The sequence below is a fragment of the Procambarus clarkii genome, chromosome 31 (assembly GCF_040958095.1).
Source record: "Procambarus clarkii isolate CNS0578487 chromosome 31, FALCON_Pclarkii_2.0, whole genome shotgun sequence".
NCBI classification, from domain to species: domain Eukaryota; kingdom Metazoa; phylum Arthropoda; class Malacostraca; order Decapoda; family Cambaridae; genus Procambarus; species Procambarus clarkii.
The window spans coordinates 35,319,369-35,346,529 of NC_091180.1; the positions used below are offsets into that span (position 1 = coordinate 35,319,369).

A 27,161-nucleotide genomic window follows, 5' to 3' on the forward strand; every position below is an offset into this window, starting at 1 on the left:
AGCCGACAAACCAGGAGAGCAGTGACGCAAAAAGAAAGCAGCCAAATCCTCATCCACCCCTACCTTCCCATACAGCGCTTCCAATTCCTGCTGCACATACAACAGGACCCCATCCGTGTTAGACAAAACAGAACCGTCCGGATGCTGGAGACCTGTGAAAAGAACCGAGTCCCGAAGGGCTTTCTCCTTTCGTAAAAGAAAAGGAGAAAGCTGTTCACCAGACACACGCTCGTCAACACGAGCCCGCACCCGAACCCCTTCTGCCAACTCCTCCCGCAAACCACAAATGCGCTCCTTACACACCGAAATAGCATCAAAACAATCAGCCCCACCATTTAGCAACACATACAACCGAGTCAACCGCACCTGAAGAAAGCGCAACAAACCAAACCGCCCCGCCGCCTCACGCCTCGCAACCACAACAAAAAAGGACTTGCATTTCACCTTGCACCACTCCCACCAGTCCAACACAGACGAAAACTCGCACTTGCGAGCAACAAGCCCCACCCACCACCCACGAAACGCCTCATGCACCCAAGGACAACGCAACAACCGACAATTCAACTTCCACCAACCCCTCCCCACACGAACCTGACTACGAACAGCAACACGCACCACAACCAAACAATGATCAGAAAAGGCAACAGGAACTGTACGAAACGCAAAAACAGAGCCCTCCCGCCCATGAACATAAAAACGATCCAGCCTGGAACACGCCCCTCGCATAGCAAAGGTGAATTCCAAATCGCCCCCAAACATGAGAGCAGCATCATGAAACCCACAACTCTGTAAGGTGGAGACCAACGCCCGAGAAACATTCTGCAGATGCGCACTATTACAATCCCGTGCGAGAGTGACACAATTAAAATCACCCCCAAAAACCATGTCCCTTGTGTCATGACGCAAGAAGTGTAACAGCCCACCCTGGAAAAACTCCTCCCTCTCCTTGCGACGCGCCGTGCCAGAAGGAGCATACACAGTCAATAAGGGAATCTCCACCCCGAGGTACCGCACACGAGCGAACAACACCCGGCCATCTTCATCCATCTCCGTGTGAAGCACGGAAATGAACGCCCTCCGGGAGAACAGCATCAGTATGCCCCCAAAGGACATCCTCGGCGGATTAAGCACTACATGAAAATCATCAGTCAACCCAGACAAAGCACTCAAGTCACGCACATTATGCTCCTGAATAAAGGCTACATCTACACGTTGCTCACGAAGCACAGCCACCAAGCCCATCTGTACAGCCAAGTCACGCAATCCACGCACATTCAGCGTCGCACAAGTCAGAGAGGGCGCCATCAGGAAGGCAATGAGGACCCCACCAACCCCACAGCCCCCGTAGAAGGTGGAGCAGAGCCTACCACATGGGAGGCAGTAGGAACAGTAGGCGCACCATCTGGCAACCCTGCAGATGAGGGCCCCACAGGAACGCCGGCGCTCGCACACTTTGTAGACTTTGTAAACTTCAACGTCAGCGCATCCCGTCCAGGACCTTCCACACCAGAGGACACCACCCACTGATCAACCGCAACTGCTTCTGGGGCGTCACTGCCCCCAGAGGGGGCCCCGGGTGCAACAGACCGCATCAGGCCACCAGAGGGAGGAGGAGGAGGGGCGCACGCCACAGCAGCTCCAGCCGTAGACCCCCCTCGCTTAATGGGAGGACCTCTGTCAGAGGAATGCGTCCGTGCCTCCCGCTTACGACGGGGCTGGTCCGACGTCGCGACCGGGGAAGGCCCTCTAGAGCCACGAGAGGACCGCAGCACCTCCGGAGCAGCAGCAACCACGTCGGATGAACGGCCACCAGACGAAGGAGCAACCCCACACGAAGGGCCTGCAGGATCGCCACTCCCACCTACACACGATGGAGCAGCTTCCACAGACGTACCTGTCTCCAAGGCAGCAACGTCTGAAGCCCGATGAACCTCCGCAGTGACGACGTGCACAGGAAGTGGGGGCGCCACATCAGACACCAACGAGCCAGGTGGGTCAAACTGCTGAACAGCCGGAGTAGGATCAGTCGAAGCAGAAGGTTACCAACAACGAGGAGGAGCCGCGGGGGACAAACACGGTCTCTGCACCACCTGGCTTGGCCCCCCCAACCCCCAAGGGGGGAAAATCACCCTCCTGGAAGATAGCTGGTTCCCCCATCCCGGAAGCAGTGCAACCGGCCGCAAGATGCCCTCGCAAACCACACCGAAAACAGGTGCGTGGTTGATCCTCATAGAAAACCCGCATGTTAAAGCCGTAGAACTTGACCTGAGAAGGAATATCAGAAGGAATAGCATGCCAAGGGTCCGCACATTGGTCCTCAAGCCCGACAGGCGGCCTGAGCGGAGGCAGGTTATACGGTGAGTGAATACAGTACCGTACCGAGAGAAGCAGGTGCGAAGGACCTCCTCGGGAAAGTCCAAGGGAACTCCATGGATGCTGACAAACGTCGGTGCCACACACCGATCCGACACCTCCACAGTACCAGCAGAGCCCGGGAGCAGATGAGAACGCCCAGCAAAATCACTCACAAAACGCTGATATGGACCAGGGGCAGAGAACTTGATCACCACACGCTTGTCAGAGATCTTCTCAAGGCCGTAAACAGTGAGCAGGTCCACCTGGAAAACATCCAAAAGCGCCACTTCCACCAACGCCCAATCAGCAGCCGCCGAGAACTCCAATCCTGCAGAATCCACCCTCCGAATCCGCGTCACCGACGACGCCATAACGCCAGCTGCCCCCACAGGCTAGCCGGCACACCACACACCAACAACAGCGACCTGCTCGCACCAGACGTCAGCCAACAACTGAGAGAGCGCCAACGCCGTGACCGCACCCTGCAACAAACAAGCAGCCAATCAGAGGGAGGAAGTAGCAGCCAGTGGCGGGCTGCCACTGCCACTCAGCATGCCAACTTAGTGGTTCGTTATGGTGAACACGAATGTAGATACTTATATATAACGTCTGTATATAGTGAATAAGAGCAAAAAGAGTATGGTGGGAGGAGAATGTGGGCGAGTGAGGTGTTGAGGGAGTGAGGGCCCGGCTGGTGTGTGGCGGTCACTCCTCGTTACTTTTTGACTCATAATAGCAACTTAGTGGGTCGTTATGGTGAACAAAACATACAGATCCTTGTATATAACCTGTGTATATAGTGTAATAACCGACAAAATATTTGTTTACTGTTTGATGAACATAATTGAATCAACAATATGCACACCTTATTTTTGAGTACAGCGATGATTCACTCATTTTATTATATAAATATATCACTGGTCGAGGACCGGGCCGCGGGGACACTAAAAAGCCCCGAAATCATCTCAAGATAACCTCAAGATCTCAAGAAGATAACCACTACACACTATTGAATAATATTACAGCAAAAAAAAACTATGAAAAATTAGAGACATTGAAATAATTAGGTAATTACCTCTTTGTGGCAACTCCGGCCTGACAGTCTTCATGTCCATTTTATTGACCAGACCACACACTAGAAGTTGCAGGGACGACGACGTTTCGGTCCGTCCTGGACCATTCTCAAGTCTCATTCATGTCCATAGTTGAGGATTGTTTGAAAAGGATAACTGAGATACAGCTGAAAGGTCATAGTGTGAAATTCATGTGGGTTCCATCTCATGTTGAAATAGTGCTCAACGAGGTAGCAGATGACTTGGCCAAACGTGCCATATCAAAACCACAAGTTGACATTGAATGTGAATTCACAATGAGACAAATAAAAAGCAAAATCAGAAATATTCAGACACAGGCAGAAGTGGAGAGGAGAGGTATAATGTATGAGAGAAGTTAAACCATGAAACACTATATGTATGTGAGTCAAAACACCCGTTTCACTTATGGTAAAAGGAGAAATGCATGGAGCGACTCTTTGTACATGCGGCTTAGGCTTGGGTACAAATATTACTGGGAATATGGGATGTGTTCATGATAATGACACGAAGTGTAAACTATGTGGTATGTTATGGTCTCACACTTTGCCCATTATGTTCTTGATTGTCCGTTGATTAATGTATATAGAAACACAGAGATAAGGACTGTTCCTGAACAAATAGCCTGGATGTGTCACAATGGAAAGGTTGATGATATTCTTGAGAGTTACAAGAATTTTTCACCAAGACTGTAATCTTTTGTTGAATTATCTGCATGTCTCTTGCAAATTGTCTATACAGTATATCTAGGTCATAAAAGTATTTGTGTGTACGTCTGATACCATACTACTTGTGTAAAGGAGGAAATGTATATGTTTATCTCAGAATGTTTGGTAATACGTTTATTGCTTGTGATGTGTGTCAATGTATGTATTAACACGATGTACTGAACGGGGTGAGAATAGCTTGAGCTACCTTATTCCTTTGTGTGTATTTTACCTCAGTAAACTTATTCCAATTTCAATTTCTGGCGAGCAACAGACCGTCTGAGACGCACACTGAGTACGCGCTTGTTTTTCGCCAGACTTGCCCGCCCTATAGTGGGCAATATATGCCACTTACGATTTTTTTATTATTTTTCCCATGATCAGTGAACAGAAATTAACAGGTTTAGAAGATTTTTTTTTTGGTATGCGCCTAACATGCACATGATAAATAGCCTGGCGCCATACAAGGGCTAATCGACTGAGCTACGACAGGGTAAAAAGAGTTGAAACCGAAGTTCTACTGAACTTAGTGGATCCCGCAGCCTCGCCAAGGCACAAACCAGGGTTTTACAAAACTCCTCCCTGCACTCGAGCTATGTCAATAGGCCGCTCTCCCTCTTCGCCCTTACATCATTACACACCGCCCTTACATCACAAACCCTGGTTTGTGCTTCGGAGAGGCTGCGGGATCCAGTAAGTTCAGTCGAACTTTAGTTTCAATTCTTTTACCCTGTCGCAGCTCAGTCGATTAAGGCAGTGTCTGGGATGTTCCCGGACGCAGGTTCGAATCCTCGTCACGGCCCTTGTGGATTTGTTCATTTGATGCATCACGTTAGTGTGATTTCTGTGTGCAATGATGTAAGGGCGAAGAGGGACAATGGCCTATTGACATAGCTCGAGTGCAGGGGGGAGTTGTGTAAAACTCTGGTTTGGGCCTCGGAGAGGCTGTAGATTCAGATTCAGATTCAGATGTTTATTCAGGTAAGGTATATACATACAAGTGATGTTACATTAATGGATTGATATATAGATAGAGCTAGTACATACAATGCCTAAAGCCACTATTACGCAATGCGTTTCGGGCAAGAAAAACATTAATATCTAGAACTTAATACTAATTGAGCATAAAGAATAAAAGATGTTGAGAACAAATACAAATAAAGATAAAAAAAAGGGGGAACATGACTGAAAAAGCAGCACAAATACAATAGGTTGACAAACAGTGTTGATTAAAAAAAAAAAAAAAAAAAATAACAGACATGGGTTGACAATAGAGGAGTGAGGTAGATTACAGGGAATTTATTAGGTAGTGTTTAGTTTTTATCTTAAACTGGTTGAGAGAGGTACAGTCTTTAACATGGTTGGGAAGGTCATTCCACATTCTGGGCCCCTTGATTTGCAGAGCATTTCTAGTTTGATTAAGACGTACTCTAGGAATATCAAAACTGTATTTATTTCTGGTGTGGTGCTCATGGGTTCTGTTACAACCTTCTATGAAGCTTTTAAGATCAGGATTGGCATTATAGTTTAGCGTTTTATATATGTATAATACACATGAGAGAATGTGCAGTGACTTAATATCTAACATATTAAGAGTTAGTTAAGAGTAAGAGTAATTAAGATGTAGGATCCAATAAGTTCAGTAGAACTTCGGTTTCAACTCTTATACCCTGTCGTAGCTCAGTCAATTAAGGCAGTGTCTGGGATGCTCCTGGACGCAGGTTCGAATCCTCGTCACGGCCCTTGTGCATTTGTTCATTTGATGCATCACAATAGTGTGATTTATGTGTGTAATGTCTAATTTATTTACCCCCAGCTATAATAATAATTTAACCCTCTGGTTTGGCTAGGATATGAGATTAGTTTGTTCAAGTTAAACCCTGCTTGGTAAATTGATTAACCTGGTGGAGTAATACTTACTAGCCTAGGTAAGTCCTTAGCTGAGTACAGGCTAGACAGTGTGGTTGTGGAGTAGCTCGGGGTAGGTCACCATCTCAACCTCCCCAAAGGACCTGAAACACCATAGGCTGATCTTCTTATATTAAGGTAAAGCTTGCTTTGAGAGTTTTGTATAGGGAAGTAATCTCATGTTTGCCTCTATAGGAAACTTGGTCATTTAGGAAGTGTTAACTTAGGGAGTGATTTTTATTAATTACTTTGATAACTTTGCATAAGTAAGTAAGTAAGTAAGAGTAAGAAGTAAGTAAGTTAGAACTTCTGTGAGTAAGAACTTTTGTATTTCCTGAGTTTTACCCAATTGATATTATATGATTGTGTTTGCTGTGGTCTCTACGAGTCTGGGTTTATTGGAATGAATCAGTACTAATATTGCAAGCAAGTCATGCTATCTTAACTCCCAAATATATCACTTGGTTTTGTTTGAGTAATTTCCACACTTAATGTAAATTCCCCCCTCCCCGCTCAGCTCGTTGTCGCCGTGTGGGGGCTTCGTGGGCGGCTGCCGGAGGGTGATGCTCCTTGGGACAGTCTTCTGTCCTTTTCTAGCCTTGTGCTCCTGCTGCCGTCCTCTCCAATTCTGCTGGGCATCTTTTCCTTTTCCTTCTGTTTCGTTTTTCTCCCCCTCCTCTCCTATCTGCTTGCCGTTTCCTGCCGACCTTTTGCTCGTTCTGGTTCTTCCCTTGGACTTCTTCTATTTTGACGCCCGGGTGCTTGAGGAGGCATACTCTTGCACCCGTAGAACTGTGGTACCCGACGTCGAGAGCGAGGGGAACCTTTTATTGTCAATCCCCCTTTCGTCACTGACCCCGATCTCGACGGACTGTCGGTTTCTTAAGGTGGCGTTTGTGGGGCGTATACTCACGACGCACCCCTAGGAGGCCCCGATCGGCGATAGCTTCTTGTTGGGTGTCCTGCCTCTAATTGTGGCTCCATGGTGGGTGTGGGGGCACATTCGTGAATGAATTCTTCTTTTCGTCAAGATGATAACCCCTGTTTCGGCTGCTTCTGGCTTACCTTCTCAGGCTCGTGGGGTGGGCGACCAAGCCCCGAGTCGGTCCGTATTGGAAGACCGGGCTCTGTAGCCTCCGCTGCATTGGGCCCCGACCTTGCTCCTCCTTTGGCCTCTCTGACTCCTTCCCCTGACTCCCCTCCCTCCTCTGTGGTTGGGTCGAGCCCCAAGCCCCCAGTGGTGACTACCTCGTCCCCTGGCGCGGCTCCTTCTCTAGTTGTAACTACTGAGCCTTTTAACCCCTCTCTCTCTGGGGGTTCTCACCGCCGTCCTCGTCACGGCCGCCCTCGCTCGATTCCTTCCAGTTCTGCTACCTATCAAGCCTTGTTTAGTCCCGCTTCGTGGGCCAAATATTTTGATCTCCTCCCTCTTGATTCTGCGCCTCCTGACGATTTCTCCCTCCATCGACATCTCATTGATTCCGTGGATGCCTCCATTACTTTCAACCCCACTCGTCTCGGTACACGTGTCGTTGCTGCTCCTTCTCAGGATGCTGCTTCCCGCTTGGCTGCCTTATCCTGCCTTGGCGAGACCCCCGTTCGGGTCTCGAAGAACGCTCAGTTGAATGCTAGTGTTGGCACTATTTTGCTTCCGCCCCATGTTGCGACCGGTGTTCGGGACCTGCGCGACTGCCACGACGATATTCGACATATCCTCGCTGCCCAGGGCCATTCTATTCTCCAGGTGGACACGTTTACTCGTCCCCCACGTGGTAGTCGCCGTCAACCCCTCCGGGTTGTGAAGATTACCTTTGATGGTAGGACCCTTCCACCCTCTGTCATTCTTGCTGGTGCCAGGTGCTCTGTCCAGGAGTACATTCCTTCTCCTCGGCTCTACAACAAGTGCTGGAGGTTTGGGCATGGTGCCCTCCGCTGCTCCGGGACTGTCTCTCTCTGTCCTTTGTGTGGTGGCTAAGGTCACTCTAAGTCGGAGTGCACTTCTCCCCAGGCTCGTTGCCTCAACTGCGGTGAGGCCCATCCTACCTTCTCCCGTGCGTGTGTCCATTACAAGCTTGAGGCAGCCGTCCTCAACCTGAAGCACCGGGAGCGTTTATCTTTTCCTGAGGCGAGGCGCCAGGTTCGCCGGCTCCCGCCTTATGCTAATATCTTTTATGCTCGCGTGTTGCGCTCTTCCTCTCCTCGTCCTTCCCGCCTTCCTCAGACTCACAACCGTTTCCGGGCCTTGGACCCTGATGCGCCCACTGCCCCCTCCTCTGTTCCTTTGGGTTCTCTCCCGAAGGATCCTCCTCCTGGTCCTCTGTCTGGGGTTCCCCTTCCTTCTACCCGGTCTGTCGTGTCTTCTGTGTCTTCTTCCTCGTCCCCCTCCGATCCTCCTTCCCATCCTCTTCCTCCATCTATCGGCTCTCCCCACCGCCTGTCGGTGCGAGCGGATGTCCATCGCTCTCCCAACGGCCGTCGTGTGTGCTCTCGTTCGGCTTCTCCTGTTGAGACACTGGAATCCGTTGCCCGGTACGTAGTTGCTGGGACACCGGTCTCTTTAAGTCAGAAGCGTAAGCCTGGCTCCTCTCCTTCCTCTTCCCCGGCGGGTAAGAAGGCTTCGCTTTCTTCCTCAGCTCCTCCTTCTGGCTCTGTTGCTCCTTCCCCTCCCATTTCAGTGCTTGCGCCCCCCTGTTCCTGCTATGGAGGTTTCTTTGGCCCCTGCTTCCCTTTCGGTTGCTGCTCTTGCTGGGGTGCGCTCCCCTCTTTCTACTCCCCCTCTTCCTGCTGCTGTACTTGACTGCTCCTCTCCGTTGTCTCCTCCTCTTCCTCCTCCTCCTCCTCCTCCGGACCCTGCCCGCCCACCTCTGATCTGTTCTCCCGTTTCCTTCCCTCCGTCTTTGCTCAGTTTACCCATGCCCCCTAACCCTGACTTTGCTGACCCTGATCCCGACCCTGATATTCTTTAACGTGCTCTGTTGCTCTTTCGCCTTTGTTTCTTCCTTGTTCTCTGTTTTTGTCCTTTCTCTTCTCGTCGTTGTCCATTCTTCAATGGAACGTTCGAGGTTATTACGCCAATTTCCTCGAACTCCAACTTCTGATTTCGCGGTTTTCGCCCCTTTGTGTCTGTCTCCAGGAGCCAATGCTTGGTGCTCGTCCTGGTCGTTTTCGTGGCTATTCCTTTCTCTCCCCCCCCCCCCCCCAGCCATTGCTGGGGCTTCTAATTCTTCTGCTCTCTTGATTCGGGCTGATGTTCCCTTTGTTCCTTTACTTTTTCCTTCGCCTCTCCATTGTTCTGCTGCTCGTATCTTTGTGGGGAAATGGTACACAGTTTGTTCCATTTATCTCCCCCCCCGAGTGTCCCGCTCTCTCTTCCTGATTTGAAACACCTCCTAGACTCCTTGCCGGAGCCTGTGCTCCTGCTGGGTGACTTCAATTGTCGTCATTCTCTTTGGGGTGACGTTCTGACGAATACCCGGGGTCGCCTCCTTGAGCCGTTTCTCCTCTCTTCTTCCCTGTCTCTTCTGAATTCTGGTGAGCCCACTCATTTGGACTCTCGGACTCGCATCCTTTCTTGTCTTGATCTTTCTCTCTGCTCTTCTTCTCTTTACTTAGATTTCACGTGGCAGGTTCTTGATGACCTCCATGGAAGTGATCATTTCCCATCCTTGTTTCCTTTTTCTCTTTTCGCCCTTCCCTCTCTTTCCCTAGGTGGCAGTTTGCTAAGGCAGACTGGACCCTATTTACCCTCAGTGCTGCTCTCTCTGACCTCTCCCTTCTGCCTCTCTCTCGCGCTCCTCCTCCTTTTTCATGACACTGTCTTCAACGCTGCCCTCCGCTCTATTCCTCGCTCTTCCTCTCGGGGGTCCACGGAAGTGCGTTCCCTGGTGGAATGCGGACTGTGCTCGGGCTGTCCGCTGTAAGCGTGCAGCCTGGAAGAGGCACCGCCGTAGGCAGACGACCGATTCTTTTTCTTTTCTTTCGGAAAGCGAGTGCGGTGGCCCGTAAGGCCATCCGTACGGCTAAACGTGAATGTTGGGCATCTTATGTCTCAACAATTACGTCCGAGGACCCCTCTGGCCCAGATCTGGAAGCGTATCCGCAAGATAGCGGGTAAGTTCGTTCCCGATGTTTCACCGGTCCTTCACCTCCATGATACTCTTGTGGCGGACCCGTTGCAGGTCGCTTCCGAACTGGGTTCCCACTTTTCTTCTGTTAGCTCTGGTCTTCATCTTCCCAATCTTTCCTTCTTCGTAAAACCTGTCCTTGAGTCTCGTCCTTTAGATTTCTGCACTCATCTTCAGCTTCCCTATAATGATCCCTTCTCTCTCTCTGAACTTCGTTCTGCCCTGGCCCTCTGCGGTTCTATGGCGGCGGGCTCCGATGGTATTCATTTATGAGATGCTTTGCCATCTCCCTCCGAGCACGTCTCAGTATTTACTGAGTCTGTATAATCGGATCTGGGAGTCGTCGTCAGTCCCTGAGGACTGGCTCGATGCCGTTGTCCTCCCTGTTCGCAAAACCGGGGTCTCTGGGTACTTCCCTAAGGACTTTCGCCCCTATTGCTCTCACAAGTTGTGTCTGCAAACTCTTTGAACGTATGGTTAACGTTCGTCTGATGTGGTTCCTGGAACACCATCACCTCCTCTCCCCTTCTCAATTTTGTTTCCGCAAGTGCCGCAGCACGACAGATGTCCCTGGTGAACTTGGAGGTCCATATTCGTACTGCTTTTGCTGCAAAGACCTCCGTTGTTGCCGTCTTTTTTGACCTAGAAAAAGCTTACGACACCACTTGGCGTTATCATATCCTATCTCAACTTCATTCTTTTGGCCTTCGTGGTCATCTCCCTCTCTTTCTCCGCCAGCTTCCTCTCTCGTCGTTCCTTTCGGGTGCGCCTTGGTACCGCTCTCTCTCCCTCTTTTCAGCAATACGAAGGTGTGCCCCAGGGTAGTGTTCTGCGCACTACTCTTTTTCTGGTTGCCCTCAATGGTCTTCTTTCCTCTCTTCCTTCTGGTGTCTTCTCCGCTCTCTATGTCGATGATCTTACCCTTTGGTTGTCAGGGTGATGATTCGCCTCTCCTTCAACGCCGGCTTCAACTTGCAATTGATGCCGTGTCGTCTTGGGCCACAGGTCATGGCTTCAAGTTCTCTACTTCTAAGACTTGTGCCATGACTTTTACGTGGAAACAGGTTGTTCTTCGTCCCTCTTTGTCGCTTTATGGTCATCCCCTTGAATACAAAGATTCCGCGAAGCTTTTGGGGTTATTCCTTGACACTCATTTGTCTGGTCTCCCCATATCTCTTACCTCCGTGTTGAGTGCTCTAAGGCCCTTACCCTCCTTTGGGTCTTGTCCCATACTTCTTGGGGGCAGATAGGCGCACTCTCCTTGCTTTACATTCCTCTCTCGTCCTGTCTAAGCTCGATTATGGTTGCCCTGCTTACTCGTCTGCTTCTCCTTCTACTCTTCGCCGTCTTGATGCTTTGCACCATACTGGGTTGCGCCTCAGTTCTGGTGCCTTTCGTTCGACTCCCATCCTTAGCTTGTATGTTGACACTGGCTTCCTGTCTCTTCAGGACCGTCGTGATCGCTACTGTCTTCGCTATCTTGTGCGGTCCTTGCAACATCCTTCCTCTCGCCTCTGTCGTGCTTTAACTTTTACCCCTCCTGCGGTTCCTGTTTCTCTTCACCACCTCCCTCTTTCTGTCCGGTTATCTCGCCTACAGGATTCTCTCTCCGTTCGTATTTCTGATGTTTCTCCTCGTGTTGTTCCTTCTTTGCCCCCGTGGAGGGTCCCTCTTCCGCGGTTTTGTACTTCCTTGACCCGTATCACTAAAGCTTTTACCCCTCCTACGGTTCTAAACCGCCTTTTCCTCGAGCACTTTTCTTCTCACTCCCGCTCCGTTTCTGTCTTCACCGATGGGTCTAAGTCAGCGGACGGTGTTGACTACTCTGTTGTTTTTTCCTGATCGCACTTATATGTGTCGCTTGCCTCCGGAGGACTAGCATCTTACAGCGGAACTTTATGCTATTCTCTATGCTCTTCGTCTCCTGCTTTCTCGTTGTCAGTCTTCCTTTGTGGTTGTTGTTGACTCTCGTAGTGCCCTCATGGCTCTCGGGTCCTTTAATCCGGTTCATCCAGTAGTTGTCGAGATCCAGCATTGGCTGTTTCTCGTTCACAGTAAATTTAAGTCGGTTGAGTTTTGTTGGGTTCCCAGCCATATTGGTGTGTCTTTAAATGAGCGTGCGGATGCTGCCGCTAAGGAAGCTGTCCGCTCTTGTCCCATCTCTCGTAAAGGCATTCCGTATTCACCGACTTTTACCCAGTTATCCATTCCTCGGTCCTTACCTGTTGGCAGGCTTCTTGGTTGTCTGTTACTGGTAACAAGCTCCGTACTCTTAAATGTTGTGTTTCCTCGTGGCCGTCCTCCTTCCACCGTAACCGGCGGTGGGAAACAGCTCTGGCGAGGTTGCGTATTGGCCATACTCACTTAACCCATGGTCACTTGATGGAGCGCCGCCCTGCTCCTTATTGTCCTAGTTGCATTGTCCCTCTTACGGTCGTGCATGTCCTTCTTGAATGTCCTGACTTCCAGGACGAGTGTGTGTCTTGCTTTCCGACCGCCCCCTCGCGGTCACCTGTCCCTCGATAGAATTCTTGGTGACTCGGATACTTTTGATAATCGTTCGCCTTATGCTTTTTGTTCTCGTATTGGCATCCTTGGTGATATTTAGCGCCCTCTGATTATTTTGCATATTTGATGGTGCTACATAGCCTTCCCGGTTTGGTGCCTTCTTTTGATAATTACTTACTTACTTAATGTAAATTCATTCCTTCCTTTTTCCAAATAATTTGGGGATTAAGCCCCAAGGGCTTGATGACTAATTAATTAATTGGCCCAAACTCCGCTTAATTAATTTGATTGTTTCGTTTTAATTGGTTTGGTAGTGGCAGTTTTAAGGTCCTTGAGCTTATTAGAACTCCTAGAACGACGTCACGTAGCTATAGAAGCTTAGACGGTCGAACGTCTAAGACCATGTGGCGTGGGACTCAGCTGAGAGTTAGCTCTGGAGGTCGTGGTCTTAAGTTTATTCACGGGCAGGGTAAAGGATAAGAGAGAGTTTAAACCACATCCCGTGTTACAATGGTAGCAGCGGTGTTCCAATTTTTTTTTAATTTATTGAAGCCTCACGTGTCTGTCCATTCGGTCATGCTGCATGGGGAGAGATCAGCCGGTCGCCACGCGCTAAAGTTCGACGGTAATTCTATGTAGTGAGATTTGCATAGAGTTAGCGATTCTATAGCGTCGTGGAGAGCTAGTAGTTTAAGTTAGGCAGTTAAGTTGAGGACCGCCTTCATTAATTGGACAAGGTATTTTACGTGATCTCCTCCAATTAAGGTAAGGGTATGTGTGGATACCACATGCAACAGCAGTTCTGGATTGAACTGTCAGGGCAGCATTTTTCTGTGGGACTCCACGATAGTACTGAAAGGGTCTGTGGGCGAGGCGATTGCAGGCGTTCAAAATAGCTAGGCGTTATGGTTAATTCATGAAGATGGTCGAGGTCATTCAGGGATGAGTGATGAACGTTGTTGGCAACCGGATAGACGACTAGTGATCGCACACTAGTCAATGTCGATTCGGATCTAGTCATAGTGATTCTCGTGAAAGCGGCTTTCTGTGCGGGATAATCCAGTGGTCAAGATTACTAGGTTTCGGACAGTCGGTTGGCGGGTTGGGAAAAAGCTATAGGTTTAAGATCGAGTTTCCTTAAGTTATAAATTAAGTTCCCTTTGTAGATTCTAAGTTTTTCTCCTAAGTAAATTGTATGTTCCGAGGATAGATATCTAGAATTAAGTGTATTTTTGTGGTGTGATACAGCAGTTTTGCTTACACGTGGTCGTGGAATTGTAAAGTAATTGTTTTGAAAATCGTGTGCGAATTTTTCTAAGTCCACTTGGACGAAACTACGGATAAAATTGCAACTAATTCGAATTGTGTGTGAATTTAATCCCGGATAGTTTAGTGTTGTGCTCTAGACATCGCCAGTTAGAAGAAATTTTGGGGTTTTATCAGGGTAGAGTACTATTCGTTTTTGTAGATTTCAACGTGTTTTCCACATTTTGGGTGACTGAAAAATTTTCAGTCCAGTCGTCATAAACTTCGGCTTTTCAAGAAAATTCGATTTCGTGGGTAATGTGAACGTACGAGGCATCAGTGCTACGTTTTCATTCACGCCAGTAAGAATTATTGTGTTAACATCAAGGAAGCAAAGAAAATTTATTTTCGTAGATTTATGCGAGTTTTCACAATTGGTGATAGATTTTTTCAGAGTCCAAATAGATGAAAACCACAGATTTTGGCGGAAATTCGAATTAGCGTGACAAATGCTTGTTCCAGGTGTCAGTATTCTTCATTATTGTGGGTTTTTAACGCTGTCCTTGTTTAAAAGTTGTAAATTAAAAATTGTAATTTTAGACGTTTAAGCGAATTTGGCACGAGATACTTTTTTTATGTGGGTTCACTCGACAGAGAGTTTAGCGCTTATTTTTAAATTATTCCAGCTCCGTCTAGCCCAAGCGTAGCCAGCTGTTTGTGGAATATAACTCATTCATTTAACGTAACTAAATTGATTCAACGTAAAATATTTTGTTATTTTTAATTTTTATGGTAATCCTTGTTCTTAGTGTTCAGTAGAGTAAAACTCTATCTTTCATCTCTTTAATTCCGAATGTTTGGTCACGTATAACAAGAAAGAAGAATTTCATTCATTTCGCCAGGGGTCTGGGGTGACGAAGATCCCTGTCAGCGCTTGTCTAAACAACGCCGGTGATGTATGGCGGCTCGCAGGATAGAGATTTATATTTTCTTATTGGCGAAATTCGTAACAGACCGTGAATTGGCGCATGGAAGGTTTTTCAAGGGTTAAGTTTAGTTATGGTATTGATGGTGAATGTTGATTTTTTTGTGGAGTCGTGAGGTGCATCGGATTGCCACGTGAGACGAGAGACGAGTCTCAGTGTGGTGGAATTGGTGATCATGGGTGTTTTCCGTGGAGGCAAAAATGACTCCACCCATCCCCTCCTGACATGTCCCCATCCCCCCAGGCCGCCCCATGTCCCCCTCCCCCCAGGCCGCCCCATGTCCATACTCCCAGGCCGCCCCATGTTCATCCTGCCCCATGTCCATCCTTTCCCCAGGCCGCCCCATACCCCACCCAACCTCTCCCGACATGCCAACCCCAGCCAGTCACCACCCAAGCCCTTGTCGATGCGTTAATGGGACTATGGAACACCACCTTTCCCTCTCAACCCCCACAACCTGGTCTCTCCCAACCTCCATAACCCCAGACCTGACACCCTACCTCCTTACAACCTCACCCCCCACAACCCCACACCTTACAGTCCCCACACTCACAACCCCTTGCTTACAACCCCTCCCGGTCCACACCTCCCAACCCTTCAACAGCCTTCCTCCATCCTCTCCCCTATCCCCCTAACCCATTCACCCAACCCCTGCTGCTACCCACCCCACTCCCTTCATTCACCCTACACCTTACCCCCTTAACCCCCCCCCCCCCCCACCTACGTTCTCTCTCTTCCCCAACACCTTCTACCAGCCGCCACGCCTGGCGGCGGCCTTACTCCCTCCCCTAATCCCTCACCTTCCACCGTCCCTCCGCCTTGCTCCTCCTCCTCCCCCACCACTCTTCCCCCCTTTCCTCCTCTTCTCGTGTTGATTCTCTAGTGTTAGCTTGTCGTAAAAGCGGGCGTCGGGTAGACGCGGTAATTTTAAGGATTTATGCTGGAATAGCAATGGTCGAGGCCAATGTAAGGATTCCTGTTCAGAAGTACGACGTACGGCGGGCCCAGGACGGGTCAGTAACAATGATACCAGGCCGACTTTTGAGGTGAAGGTCGATGGGTTGGGTTTGACTGCATTTGTCAACACCGGAAGTCAAGCGACATTAATTAAAGAGTCAGCCTTCAACAAACTTAAAAATGCACGCCCTAAGCGTACCGATAAACGATTAACAGCTTTGAATGGAGGTAAAATTAACATCTTGGGTTCATAGTACCATTAATTTTGAGATTAATGAGGAATGTCACCTTTACACTTGACCTGTAGTTGGAGACCTTGATTATCCTGTTGACGTACTTGTGGGAATGGATTTCCTGTCCTGTTTTTAATTACTCCTTGTCTGCAAGCAAAGGTGCTCGGAACGGTAGACTGCGTTTGGAAAGAAGTTCTTATCCAGTGAAAATAGTCGACCATCTTCCAGTTGTAGCTTCAGTTAATAGGAAGCAAAAATATAACGTAAATCTCCCCAAATTATTATTTAAGTCTCTTCAAGACCCCGATAGAAGGTCATGTGTTTGCATGCACTAACTAAACAAACTTGCCCCCACATTCTCTTAAATTCCTTCAAGTTTCCAAAGAGCTTCACATCCAACCAGGTACCACCCTTCAGGTGGCTGGGAGGTGTGATAGGTTATTGATTCCTCACCATCTTATTGTAGTGCTTGACAAAGGTGCCATCATTCCGGTCGTCAACCTCTCCTATAAGACTTTTAGGTTTAAAGTCGGGGACAGGGTATCTAAGGTTTCTGTTGTTGAGGAAGCTGAAATTTATCAGCATGAGAGCAAGGGAGAGCCACCTGCCATCACCGCACACTGTTGTGCATTACTGGTAACGAAGGGCGTTACCTATTCACAGGACATGACCAAGGAGAGTAATCATAACATGAATCATGATGTAGATAAATTAATTGCGGTACTTGACTTACAGCATCATTACTCAGGCAGACATGAAACGATTGAGTGGAGGTCTTGCGTAGATTTCCCAGACTGTTTGCCACCGATAATGATCAGATTGGTCTCCTGGATAGGGTTGAACACACTATTCCTACTAGAGATCATCTTTCTGTTTACACCCGACAGTGGAGGTTGCCGGAACAGGCTAAGAATGTAATCAGGGATGAGTGCCAGAAAATGTTGAGGCAGGGCGTGATAGAGCCTAGCACATCACCGTGGCTCTCTCCTGTTGTGTTAGTTCGCAAACCTGAGGGTAGTTATAGCTTCTGTGTTGACTACCGGAAGGTAAACGAAATAACTAAGGGTGATGTGTATCCGTTGCTCCGAATACAGGAGATAATCAATCAATTTGGTGCTGCCAAGTATTTCTCAAGTTTCCCACATCCTGTGGGCTATTTCAGTAGAAAGGTCAAGGGTCCTGAAGTTCGATATTCGGCCATGGATCGGGAGGCACTGGCAGTAGTAGAGTCAGTTAGATATTTCGAACCGTATCTATTTCAGCGCCATTTCGTAATTTACACCGACCATCGTGCTTTAACACACATATTTTAAAAGAGCACGAAATGCCCACGAATGTCACGCTGGTCTTACGAATTTTCGGCCTACTCATTAAAGATATTGCATAAGCCTGGTCTTGCACATGTTGTGCTGGATACGCTGAACCGAAATATCGTCTTTATTATTGTAAACCAGAATATTGAAACCAATCCATCAGATAAAATGAGAGAATATCAGATGAGCGAGCCTAGGTGGAAAGAGATTATTGAATATTTGGAAGGGGGAAAATACTCTTCCAAGAACTGTAAATTACCGACTCATGATTTTGAGATGAAACAGGGCGTCCTGTATTACGTTAATAGTCAAAAAGATAGGGCAGTATTCCAGCTAGTTATTCCGGACACGTTGCGGTCATCTGCGTTAAAGCTTGCACATGCATCAAAAGTTGCAGGGCATCCGAGTATCTTTAAAACTCACTTAAAAGCAAAGTCTCTCCTATATTTCCCAGGGTAGCTTTCTGAGGTAATCCAATATATGAAGTCATGTTCTCATTGCCAGAGGAGGAAAGGTACCCTTAAGGTACAAGCCCCACTTGAAGGAATTTCCTGAAATTCAGGAACCCTTAGATCGTGTGGGGGCCGATTTGATTGACTTACACCACAGTCATTCGGGTAACAGAAACGTGTTGGTACTTATTGACCATTTGTCTAGGTACACTACACTAGTTGCATTACGTCAGGAAGATTCTCGTACGGTTGCAGATGCGTTCTTGCTCAGGTTCGTAACTGTATTTGGGCCTCCTAAAGATTTAGTCTCTGACCTGAGTCAGGAATTCAATGGAAATATTTTTAGGGAAGTTTGTAGGATTTTAGAGTCAACTTCGGCTTTTACAACAGCTTACCACCCACAAGCAAACGGTATGACGGAATGTACTAATCGCTCGGTCAAGGATATGCTTGCAATCCTTGCTGAACATGACGCAAATTCGTGGGATGAAAACCTACCCTATGTTCAGTTAGCTTTGAATACTGCCATCCATCAATCGATTAACACCCAACCCCCTTCTTTTGTTTACTGGTCATTCATGCAATTTCCCCTCAGGTCTGCTTAACAGACATAATATTGCATATGGTGAGGACTATCCTTCAGAGGTCCTCGGTAAGATGAGGAATGCTTGGAATATTGCAGCTGAAGCGTCCAAGAAAGCACGGAATCGTTATGCTCACTTTTATGACAAGAAAGTGTGTCCCCTAGAGTTAAAAGAGGGTAGCCTCGTGTTGAGAGTAAATGAGGCTGCGCCCGCCAATCAGAGTAGGAAACTAGCTCCTAGATGGTGGGGTCCGTATAGAGTAATTAAGAGGGCGGGGCCAGTTAATCTTGTCATAAAAGGAGTATTCGAGGACCAGGTGGAAAGGACAATTCATGTAAAAAAATTAAAACCATATCATGCTAGAGAGGAATTAGAACTGTCTTCAGGAGTCTAATTCCTGACTCAGCGGTGCTGACTCATGGCTTAACCGACGAGTCAGGGGATGAGAATAATCCTCTGTCATCTTTCATCTGTAGTCAGGTGCATTCTCGTCACCCAATGGTGATAAGATCTCGCACTGAACAGTTACAGTAAAGTAACTTCCCTGGTTAGTATTATTTAGTATTCATTAGATTTTGCTGTAGAGGCAATGATGTGAATTATTACTTGTACTTAACTCGGGTAGCAGCTTTTTCCGTGCTCTGGGGTTCCAACTTCCATCAAACCCAGAGTTATATCTATGCTTCCGCCATGTTGTCTGTCTGTTCCCAGGTCTGATTGGTACACCGCACCAGTTGTTCCAGCCACACGTGAACCCTTGTCTGTAAACACCAAGGGGGAGGCACGTTACACTAAGCCTCTCCCTCTCCAGCCCCAGTAACTCACTCATCAGTTACTTTGGGGTGGGTGACAGTACAAGAGACACCCGGCTGACACCTCACGTCACTAACGAGGTTGTCAGGAGCCAGCAGGCTGTCCACATTGAAGCAGTCACCGGATGTCAACGTGTTCAACATCGGGTGTAGCTGTCTCGAGGTCACCACTTCCCACCAGCTGCATCGTCAAGACTGCAGCCATACCAGCAGTGTTGGATGAGAGGTCAAGAGAATGGGCGAGCCAGTAGCAGTATTCGAAAATTTCTCGTCGGAAGATTGATGATTACGCCGTCTGAGTAACATGGAAGTGGAACTAAGGCGGTCACAGGTGGAAGGCACGGTCTCCCTGCAGAGTACCGCGACTCGCCATATAATGGTCGCAAAATTGCTTCCTTTGGCCTAAAGTCGGCGGTACGAGGGTATACACAGTTGGTGTTTACGGCCTAGTAGCCTGGTAACATCACGCAACGCCTGAGACAACGTGAACCATGATGGAAGGCGGGATCCTCCTGTTCTGCAAACAAGCCACAAGCCACCAAGCCACCCTCTGACACTATCGCTGTCACAAGACACCGTTAGTACGTCCATTCCTGCTCTTCTGTGGTCATCTGCGCCGTCAAGCTTTACCTCAAGACTACCGTGTGAGCTCTGGTTGGTATGAAGACGTGTGAACTTTTGGGAGCCAGGTAAATGGTCGAGCGAGAGTAATCTACAGTTGTCACTTGGTACCCGGCTCTGGGACATTCAGTCGCCTTTTAACGGTCCCGGGAAAGGTGAACAAGAGGACCAGGGACCTCGACACTAATGCATGGAAGAAGCAAGATCGTCATCAACATCATCGACCTCGACTACAGTCTTCGCTCATCGTCATCGATTTTTGTTACATAAAAAGAACATTTGGTTAAAAGATAAAGTAAAGTAAGGCTCTGAACACCTTCGTAAAGTTCATCTGGACACTTTTGGTTAAATGTTGAAAAAGAGCTTTAGTCAATATTATTTTGGTAAAGTGTAAATGTGGAAACTTCTCCTATATGACTTGGTCATTCATTAATAGCCTCCTGTGGGATAGACGATTGCACTAAGCCCAGAACAAACGGCTGTAGAAAATTATGTTGTGCTATTTTTTTCAGAGTTTTTGAACACAGGAGGGGCGGACCAAATTGAACATTGATACTCTTAAATCAGGAGTGCGGACAGTCTTCGCTGTACAGTCAGCTGTAACCTGTGATTTAGTTGTAGTAAAATTTTTAGTTATATGTAATAAAACTAGGTTTGTTTTTATTGGCGGAATATCAAGGATGACATTGCTTGGAGAGTGGATTTTAAATGGATGTGAACTTCGTGAAGTTCAGTGTTCCTCATTTTTCATGGTATTAAAAAAAAAAGTTTTATAAATTTACTTACGTGGGGGGGGGGGAGGTTGTAACAAACTAGCTTGTTGTAGAAAGTACAGATCTGTCATAAGCATCAGATTGGGACAACGTGTCTCCCAAAAGATGTAGGCTGGTGGTATAAACCTCCCCCTGGGATTTAGGGATTAACACGTTTAGAAAACAAGATGACCGTCTCCTTTGTTTTAAATGCAAACAAGTAATGAATATTTCAACAATCACAGAAATTGTTGTAATAACTAATCTGGATTAAGTATGTATGCCAGGCCAACATGAAAGTAGAGTTTGAGATCAGGGTTCATACACCGTCATTATGAAGTGACTTCATGTTGAGTAGGAGGGACTAGGTCGGTGGCCGCTTATGACGTAGCTGAGGCAATGGGGTCACGCGGTTGACGTGACCACAATCTTCCATATTTACTAATTCATACTGTACAAATTAAAGTCCACTAGCGAATATTGTAATTGATATAGTTTTTCCAAGATGTCTAATTTTATTACCACCAGCTTTAATATTAATTCAACCTTCTGGTTTGGCTAGGATATGAGATTAGTTTGTTCAAGATAAACCCTGCTTGGTAAATTGATAAACCTGGTGAAGTTATACTTACTAGCCTAGGTCAGTTCTTAGCTGAGTACAGGCTAGACAGTGTTGTTGTGGAGTAGCTCGGGGTAGGTCACCATCTCAACCTCCACAAAGGACTAGAAACACCATCGGTTGGTCTTCATAGATTAAGGTAAAGCTTGCTTTGAGAGTTTTGTATAGAGAAGTAATCTCATGTCTGCCTCTTTAGGAAACTTGGTCATTTAGGAAGTGTTAACTTAGGGAGTGATTTTTATTAATTACTTTGATAGCTTTCAATAATAAACTGTGAGTAAGAACTTTTGTATTTCCTGAGTTTTACCAAATTGATATTAAACGACTGTGTTTGCTGTGGTCTCTACGAGTCTGGTTTATTGGAGTGAATTAGTATTAATATTGCAAGCAAGTCATGCTATCTTAACTCCCAAATATATCACTTTGTTTTGTTTGAATAATTCCCACACTTAATGTAAATTCATTCCCCCCTTTTCCAAATAATTTGGGGTTTAAGCCCCAAGGGTTTAATGATTGATTAATTGGCCCAAACCCCGATTAATTAATTTGGTTGTTTCGTTTTAATTGGTTTGGTGGTAGCAGTCTTGAGATCTTTGAGCTTACTAGTATTCCTAGAACGACGTCACGTGGCTGTAGAATCTTAGACGGTCGAACGTCTAAGACCATGTGAAATGGGACTCAGCTCAGAGTTAGCTCTGGGGGTCTTGGTCTTAAGTTTATTCACGGGCAGGGCAAAGGATAAGAGAGAGTTTAAACCACGTCCCGTGTTACAACACCAGTAGTGTTCAATGTGAACCATCACCCCAGTAGTGTTCAATGTGAACCATCACCCTGGTAGTGTTCAATGTGAACCATCACCCCAGTAGTGTTCAATGTGAACCATCACCCTGGTAGTGTTCAATGTGAACCAGCACCCCAGTAGTGTTCAATGTGAACCATCACCCCAGTAGTGTTCAATGTGAACCATCACCCCAGTAGTGTTCAATGTGAACCATCACCCCAGTAGTGTTCAATGTGAACCATCACCCCAGTAGTGTTCAATGTGAACCATCACCCCCAGAAGTGTTCAATGTGAACCATCACCCCAGTAGTGTTCAATGTGAACCATCACCCCAGAAGTGTTCAATGTGAACCATCACCCCAGTAGTGCACAATGTGAACCATCACTCCAGTAGTGTTGAATGTGAACCCAGAAGGGCACAATGTGAACCATCACCCCAGTACTGCACAATGTGATCTATCACATAAGAAGTGCACAATGTAAACCATTACCCCTGTAGTGCACAATGTGAACCATCACCCCAGTAGTGCACAATGTGAACCATCACCCCAGTAGTGCACAATGTGAACCATCACCCCAGTAGTGCACAATGTGAACCATCACCCCAGTAGTGCACAATGTGAACCATCACCCCAGTAGTGCACAATGTGAACCATCACCCCAGTAGTGCACAATGTGAACCATCACCCCCAGTAGTGCACAATGTGAACCATCACCCCAGTAGTGCACAATGTGAACCATCACCCCCAGTAGTGCACAATGTGGACCATCACCCCTGTAGTGCACAATGTGAACCATCACCCCAGTAGTGCACAATGTGAACCATTACCCCTGTAGTGCACAATGTGAACCATTACCCCTGTAGTGCACAATGTGAACCATCACCCCAGTAGTGCACAATGTGATCCATCACCCCAGTAGTGCACAATGTGAACCATCACCCCAGTAGTGCACAATGTGAACCATAGCCCCAGTAGTGCACAATGTGAACCATCACCCCCAGTAGTGCACAATGTGAACCATCACCCCAGTAGTGCACAATGTGAACCATCACCCCCAGTAGTGCACAATGTGAACCATCACCCCAGTAGTGCACAATGTGAACCATCACCCCAGTAGTGCACAATGTGACCCATAGCCCCAGTAGTGCACAATGTGAACCATCACCCCAGTAGTGCACAATGTGAACCATCACCCCAGTAGTGCACAATGTTAACCATCACCCCAGTAGTGCACAATGTGAACCATCACCCCAGTAGTGCACAATGTGAACCATCACCCCAGTACTGCACAATGTGATCCATCACATAAATAGTGCACAATGTGAACCATCACCCCAGTAGTGCACAATGTGAACCATCACCCCAGTAGTGCACAATGTGAACCATCACCCCAGTAGTGCACAATGTGAACCATCACCCCTGTAGTGCACAATGTGAACCATCACCCCAGTAGTGCACAATGTGAACCATCACCCCGGTAATGCACAATGTGAACCATCACCCCAGTAGTGCACAATGTGAACCATCACCCCAGTAGTGCACAATGTGAACCATCACCCCAGTAGTGCACAATGTGAACCATCACCCCAGTACTGCACAATGTGATCCATCACATAAATAGTGCACAATGTGAACCATCACCCCAGTAGTGCACAATGTGAACCATCACCCCAGTAGTGCACAATGTGAACCATCACCCCAGTAGTGCACAATGTGAACCATCACCCCAGTAGTGCACAATGTGAACCATCACCCCAGTAGTGCACAATAGTAGTAGGGAGGATGACTCACAGAGGAATTTTGTTTTCTGGGAGAAAATTCCCCTGTGAGTCTTCAGGGTTTCAGGTGAATTTGGAAATTCCCCTGCGAGTCGTTGGGGTTTTCAGGCAAATTTGGGGAGTCACAGATTTGGAAGTAAGGAATTCTTATGAGAAACTAATTTCCGAGATCTTAGAAGTTTGTTAAGCGTTCTTATGAGGAAAATAAGTAGGAAAATCTTAAAACAAAATTTTTAGAAAATATCGTGTTTGTGTCACAGCATTTCCAGGTAAACTCTACGGACATAGTTTGCCTGTTTTCAACTTCGGAAAAAATCCCCTGTGTGAGCCATGGTTTTCAGGTCCAAAATCCTCTGTGTGAGTCAGGGTTTTGAGGTCCAATATCCCACGTGTGAGCCAGGGTTTTGAGGTCCAATATCCCGCGTGTGAGCCAGGGTTTTCAGGTAAATTTTGTCAGTCACAGATTTTAGAATTTTGTTAAAAGTTCTTATGATGAAAATAAGTTCATACAAGTTTGTTAAAGTTCATATGGAAGAAACTCAATTTTTTTCAGAGTTCAGTTTTAAGAAAATATTTCAGAGTTTCAAATAATCATAGAAGTTTATTTATATGTTTATGACCAAATTTGTAAAAAAGACCATTTTCAGAGAATATTGTCTTAGATGTTTTGTTAAGGAAAACAGACAACTTAGCCATAACATTTAGTTTTATATCCATTTACCGCTATTTCACCTGTAAAGACCAAAATTGAACAGAGTCCAGTTATAGACAGAATTTCGTCAGCGACCAATTTATACCTAAAATGAACAGAGTCCACTTTGTGAGCAAAATTAGTCAGAGACAGTTTTATACCCAATTTTCGTCAGAGTCCAATTATCAACAGAAATTCGTCAGAGTCCAATTAACGACAGAAATTTGACAGAGTCTACTTTGAGAGCAAAATTCATCAGAGTCCAGCTCTTGATCGAAATTAATCAGAGTCCAGTTTTCTATCGAAATTAGTCAGAGACAGTTTTAAGCTCAAATTTCATCAGAGTCCAATTATCAACAGAAATTCGTCAGAGTTCAATTAACGGCAGAAATTTGACAGAGTCCATTTTCTACCCAATTTTCATCAGAGTCCAGTTCATGATCGAAATTAATCAGAGTCCAATTGAAGACCCAAATTTGTCAGAGACCACATTTTCGCTACTAGCAGCCCAATCCCCCTTAAATTTTAAACAGTCATATTTCAGTCGTAGTAAATAAGATCAAGTCAGTTACTGAGCTCCAGCTCTCGTCCCCCACCCTACTCCACCCCCAAGTCTTTGTTAATATCCTATCAATTCCCCTGAAATTTTTACCCTCTGTATTTCACGCACCGTAAATAAGATCAAAACATTTAACGAGCTCCAGCTCTCGTCCCCACCTTAGTTCTCTCTCATATCTTTGTAAATAACCCATCAATTTCCCTGAAATTTTTACCCTCTGTATTTCAGACATAGTAAATAAGATCAAAACAATTATAAAACTCTAGCTCTTGTCCTCTGTCCAAGTTCACTCCTGTAAATTCATTACTATCAGTCCAAATCCCCCTGAGATTAAAACACCCAACTACATTTTCAGACATAGTAAATAAAAACCAGTTCAGTTATCAAGTTTCAACTCTTGTCCCCCAGCTTAGCTCATTTTGTACAAGTTCTTTATTATCCAACTAAATCACCTGAGATTTAAGATCACCTTATTTCTAACGTAGTAAAATTAATCTGGACATTAGCCAAGCTCCATTTCCTCAGTCTTAGATCATCGAACATAATTATATCCGATCACGTCCGTCTCCAGCCTATCTGTTTATCAGAGTAATCACCTTACCATTCTCATCCCCAACGTATCCAAACCTTCATTAATCATACTGTATTTGCATATTTTCTCTATAATCAGCTGTATTCTTCACATTTTTTCCATGTTTTCTGTGTTCATTCCATGTTCTACAAATGTTCACAGCATGCTCAGTTCAATTTTTTTTACCTGTTTTTCTCATTTTTTTCTGTTTTCTACCATTTTCCCCGTATGTTCTCTATGTTCTTTGTCATGTTTTCATGTACATCATATGTTCTCTGTATAACTTTTATACTCAGTATTCATGTTCTCAATGTTCTTAGCTTGTTCTTCACATGTTCAGTGTTCATTCTTGTATTCCCTATGTTCCTTATCATGTCTTCATATTCTCTATAAGTTCATATTCCCTGCATGTTCACTCTATTCATCAACTTTTTCTTACGTGTTTTCTGTGTTCACCGTATGTTCACTGTGTTCATTCCCCTACTTAACCTCAATTTTTTTATGTTCTTTGTTTCTTTATACCAATTTGTTTCTTCCATTCACTAACTAGTTCTTTGTCAAATAGTATTTCACTGCAATACAGTTCCCTCAACAATTTTAGTCACCAAGTTTTTATTTGCAAAACTATGTCAAAGTAATTCTCATAGTCAACTTAATAGTTCTACCAACCCTGTTCTTAAACAAATCTACACTTTATTCAGTTCCAAATTTACAAAGACAAACTTTTCTTGTAACTTCTTAACTAAAAATCTTTCGCCAATCAACTAAAACATAGTCACTTTCCTCATTTCTCAACTAAACTTATTATCCAATCAACCAAAAAATAGTCAACAGAATCTTTCCAACACTGTTCATAACTAAACTTATTCCCTAGTCATCAGAAAATAACCGTGTTCTTCATGTTTCATTGTCATTTCATAACTAAAATTATCCATCAATCAACAGAAAAAGTAATATTCATCATCATTGTTCCTAACTAAAATTATGTTTTGTCAAGTAAGAAAAAATGGTCAAAGATATCTTTCATCGCTGTTCTTAACTGACATTACACATTGGGGAGCACTAAAATAGTCACTTTCGTCATATTTTTTTCTTGTCTTTCCTCAACTAAAATAGTCAAATGTAACTTTTTCAACACTTTCGTAACTAAAATTATATGTCGCTAAGTAAGAAAAATAGTCAAATGTAACTTTTTCAACACTTTCGTAAAAAATTATATGTCGTTAAGTAAGAAAAATAGTCAAAGGTGCTCTCCGTAACACCAAAGTTACTCTTCGAGATAACAAAAGACACTCTCAAACACTCAAAAATTTACTCGCATCCTCAAAGTTATTCTCGGAGTCATCAAAAAGTTAATCTCAGTCATCAAAAAGTTATTCTCTAAGTAACCTTTCGTTCATCAGAGAAACTTTCTAAGACATCTTCGTTCATTAAAGTTAATCTCAGAGGCATAAAAGTTATTCTCAGAGCTATCAAACTTGTTCTCAAAGTCATCAAAGTTATTCCAAGAGC

The 27,161-nt window shown here is 45.8% G+C and overlaps 1 protein-coding gene across 1 annotated transcript; it reads right to left on the reverse strand.

The window, feature by feature from the left end:
* Positions 1 to 1,304: 1,304 nt before the first annotated feature.
* Positions 1,305 to 2,726, reverse strand: LOC138370274 (uncharacterized protein Rv2082-like). Its single transcript, XM_069334287.1, has 2 exons — positions 2,370 to 2,726; positions 1,305 to 2,000 (listed from the first exon to the last, which is right to left on the reverse strand). The coding sequence occupies exons 1-2, from the start codon at positions 2,724 to 2,726 to the stop codon at positions 1,305 to 1,307; spliced, it is 1,053 nt and encodes a 350-aa protein (XP_069190388.1).
* Between the last annotated feature and the right edge of the window lie 24,435 nt (positions 2,727 to 27,161).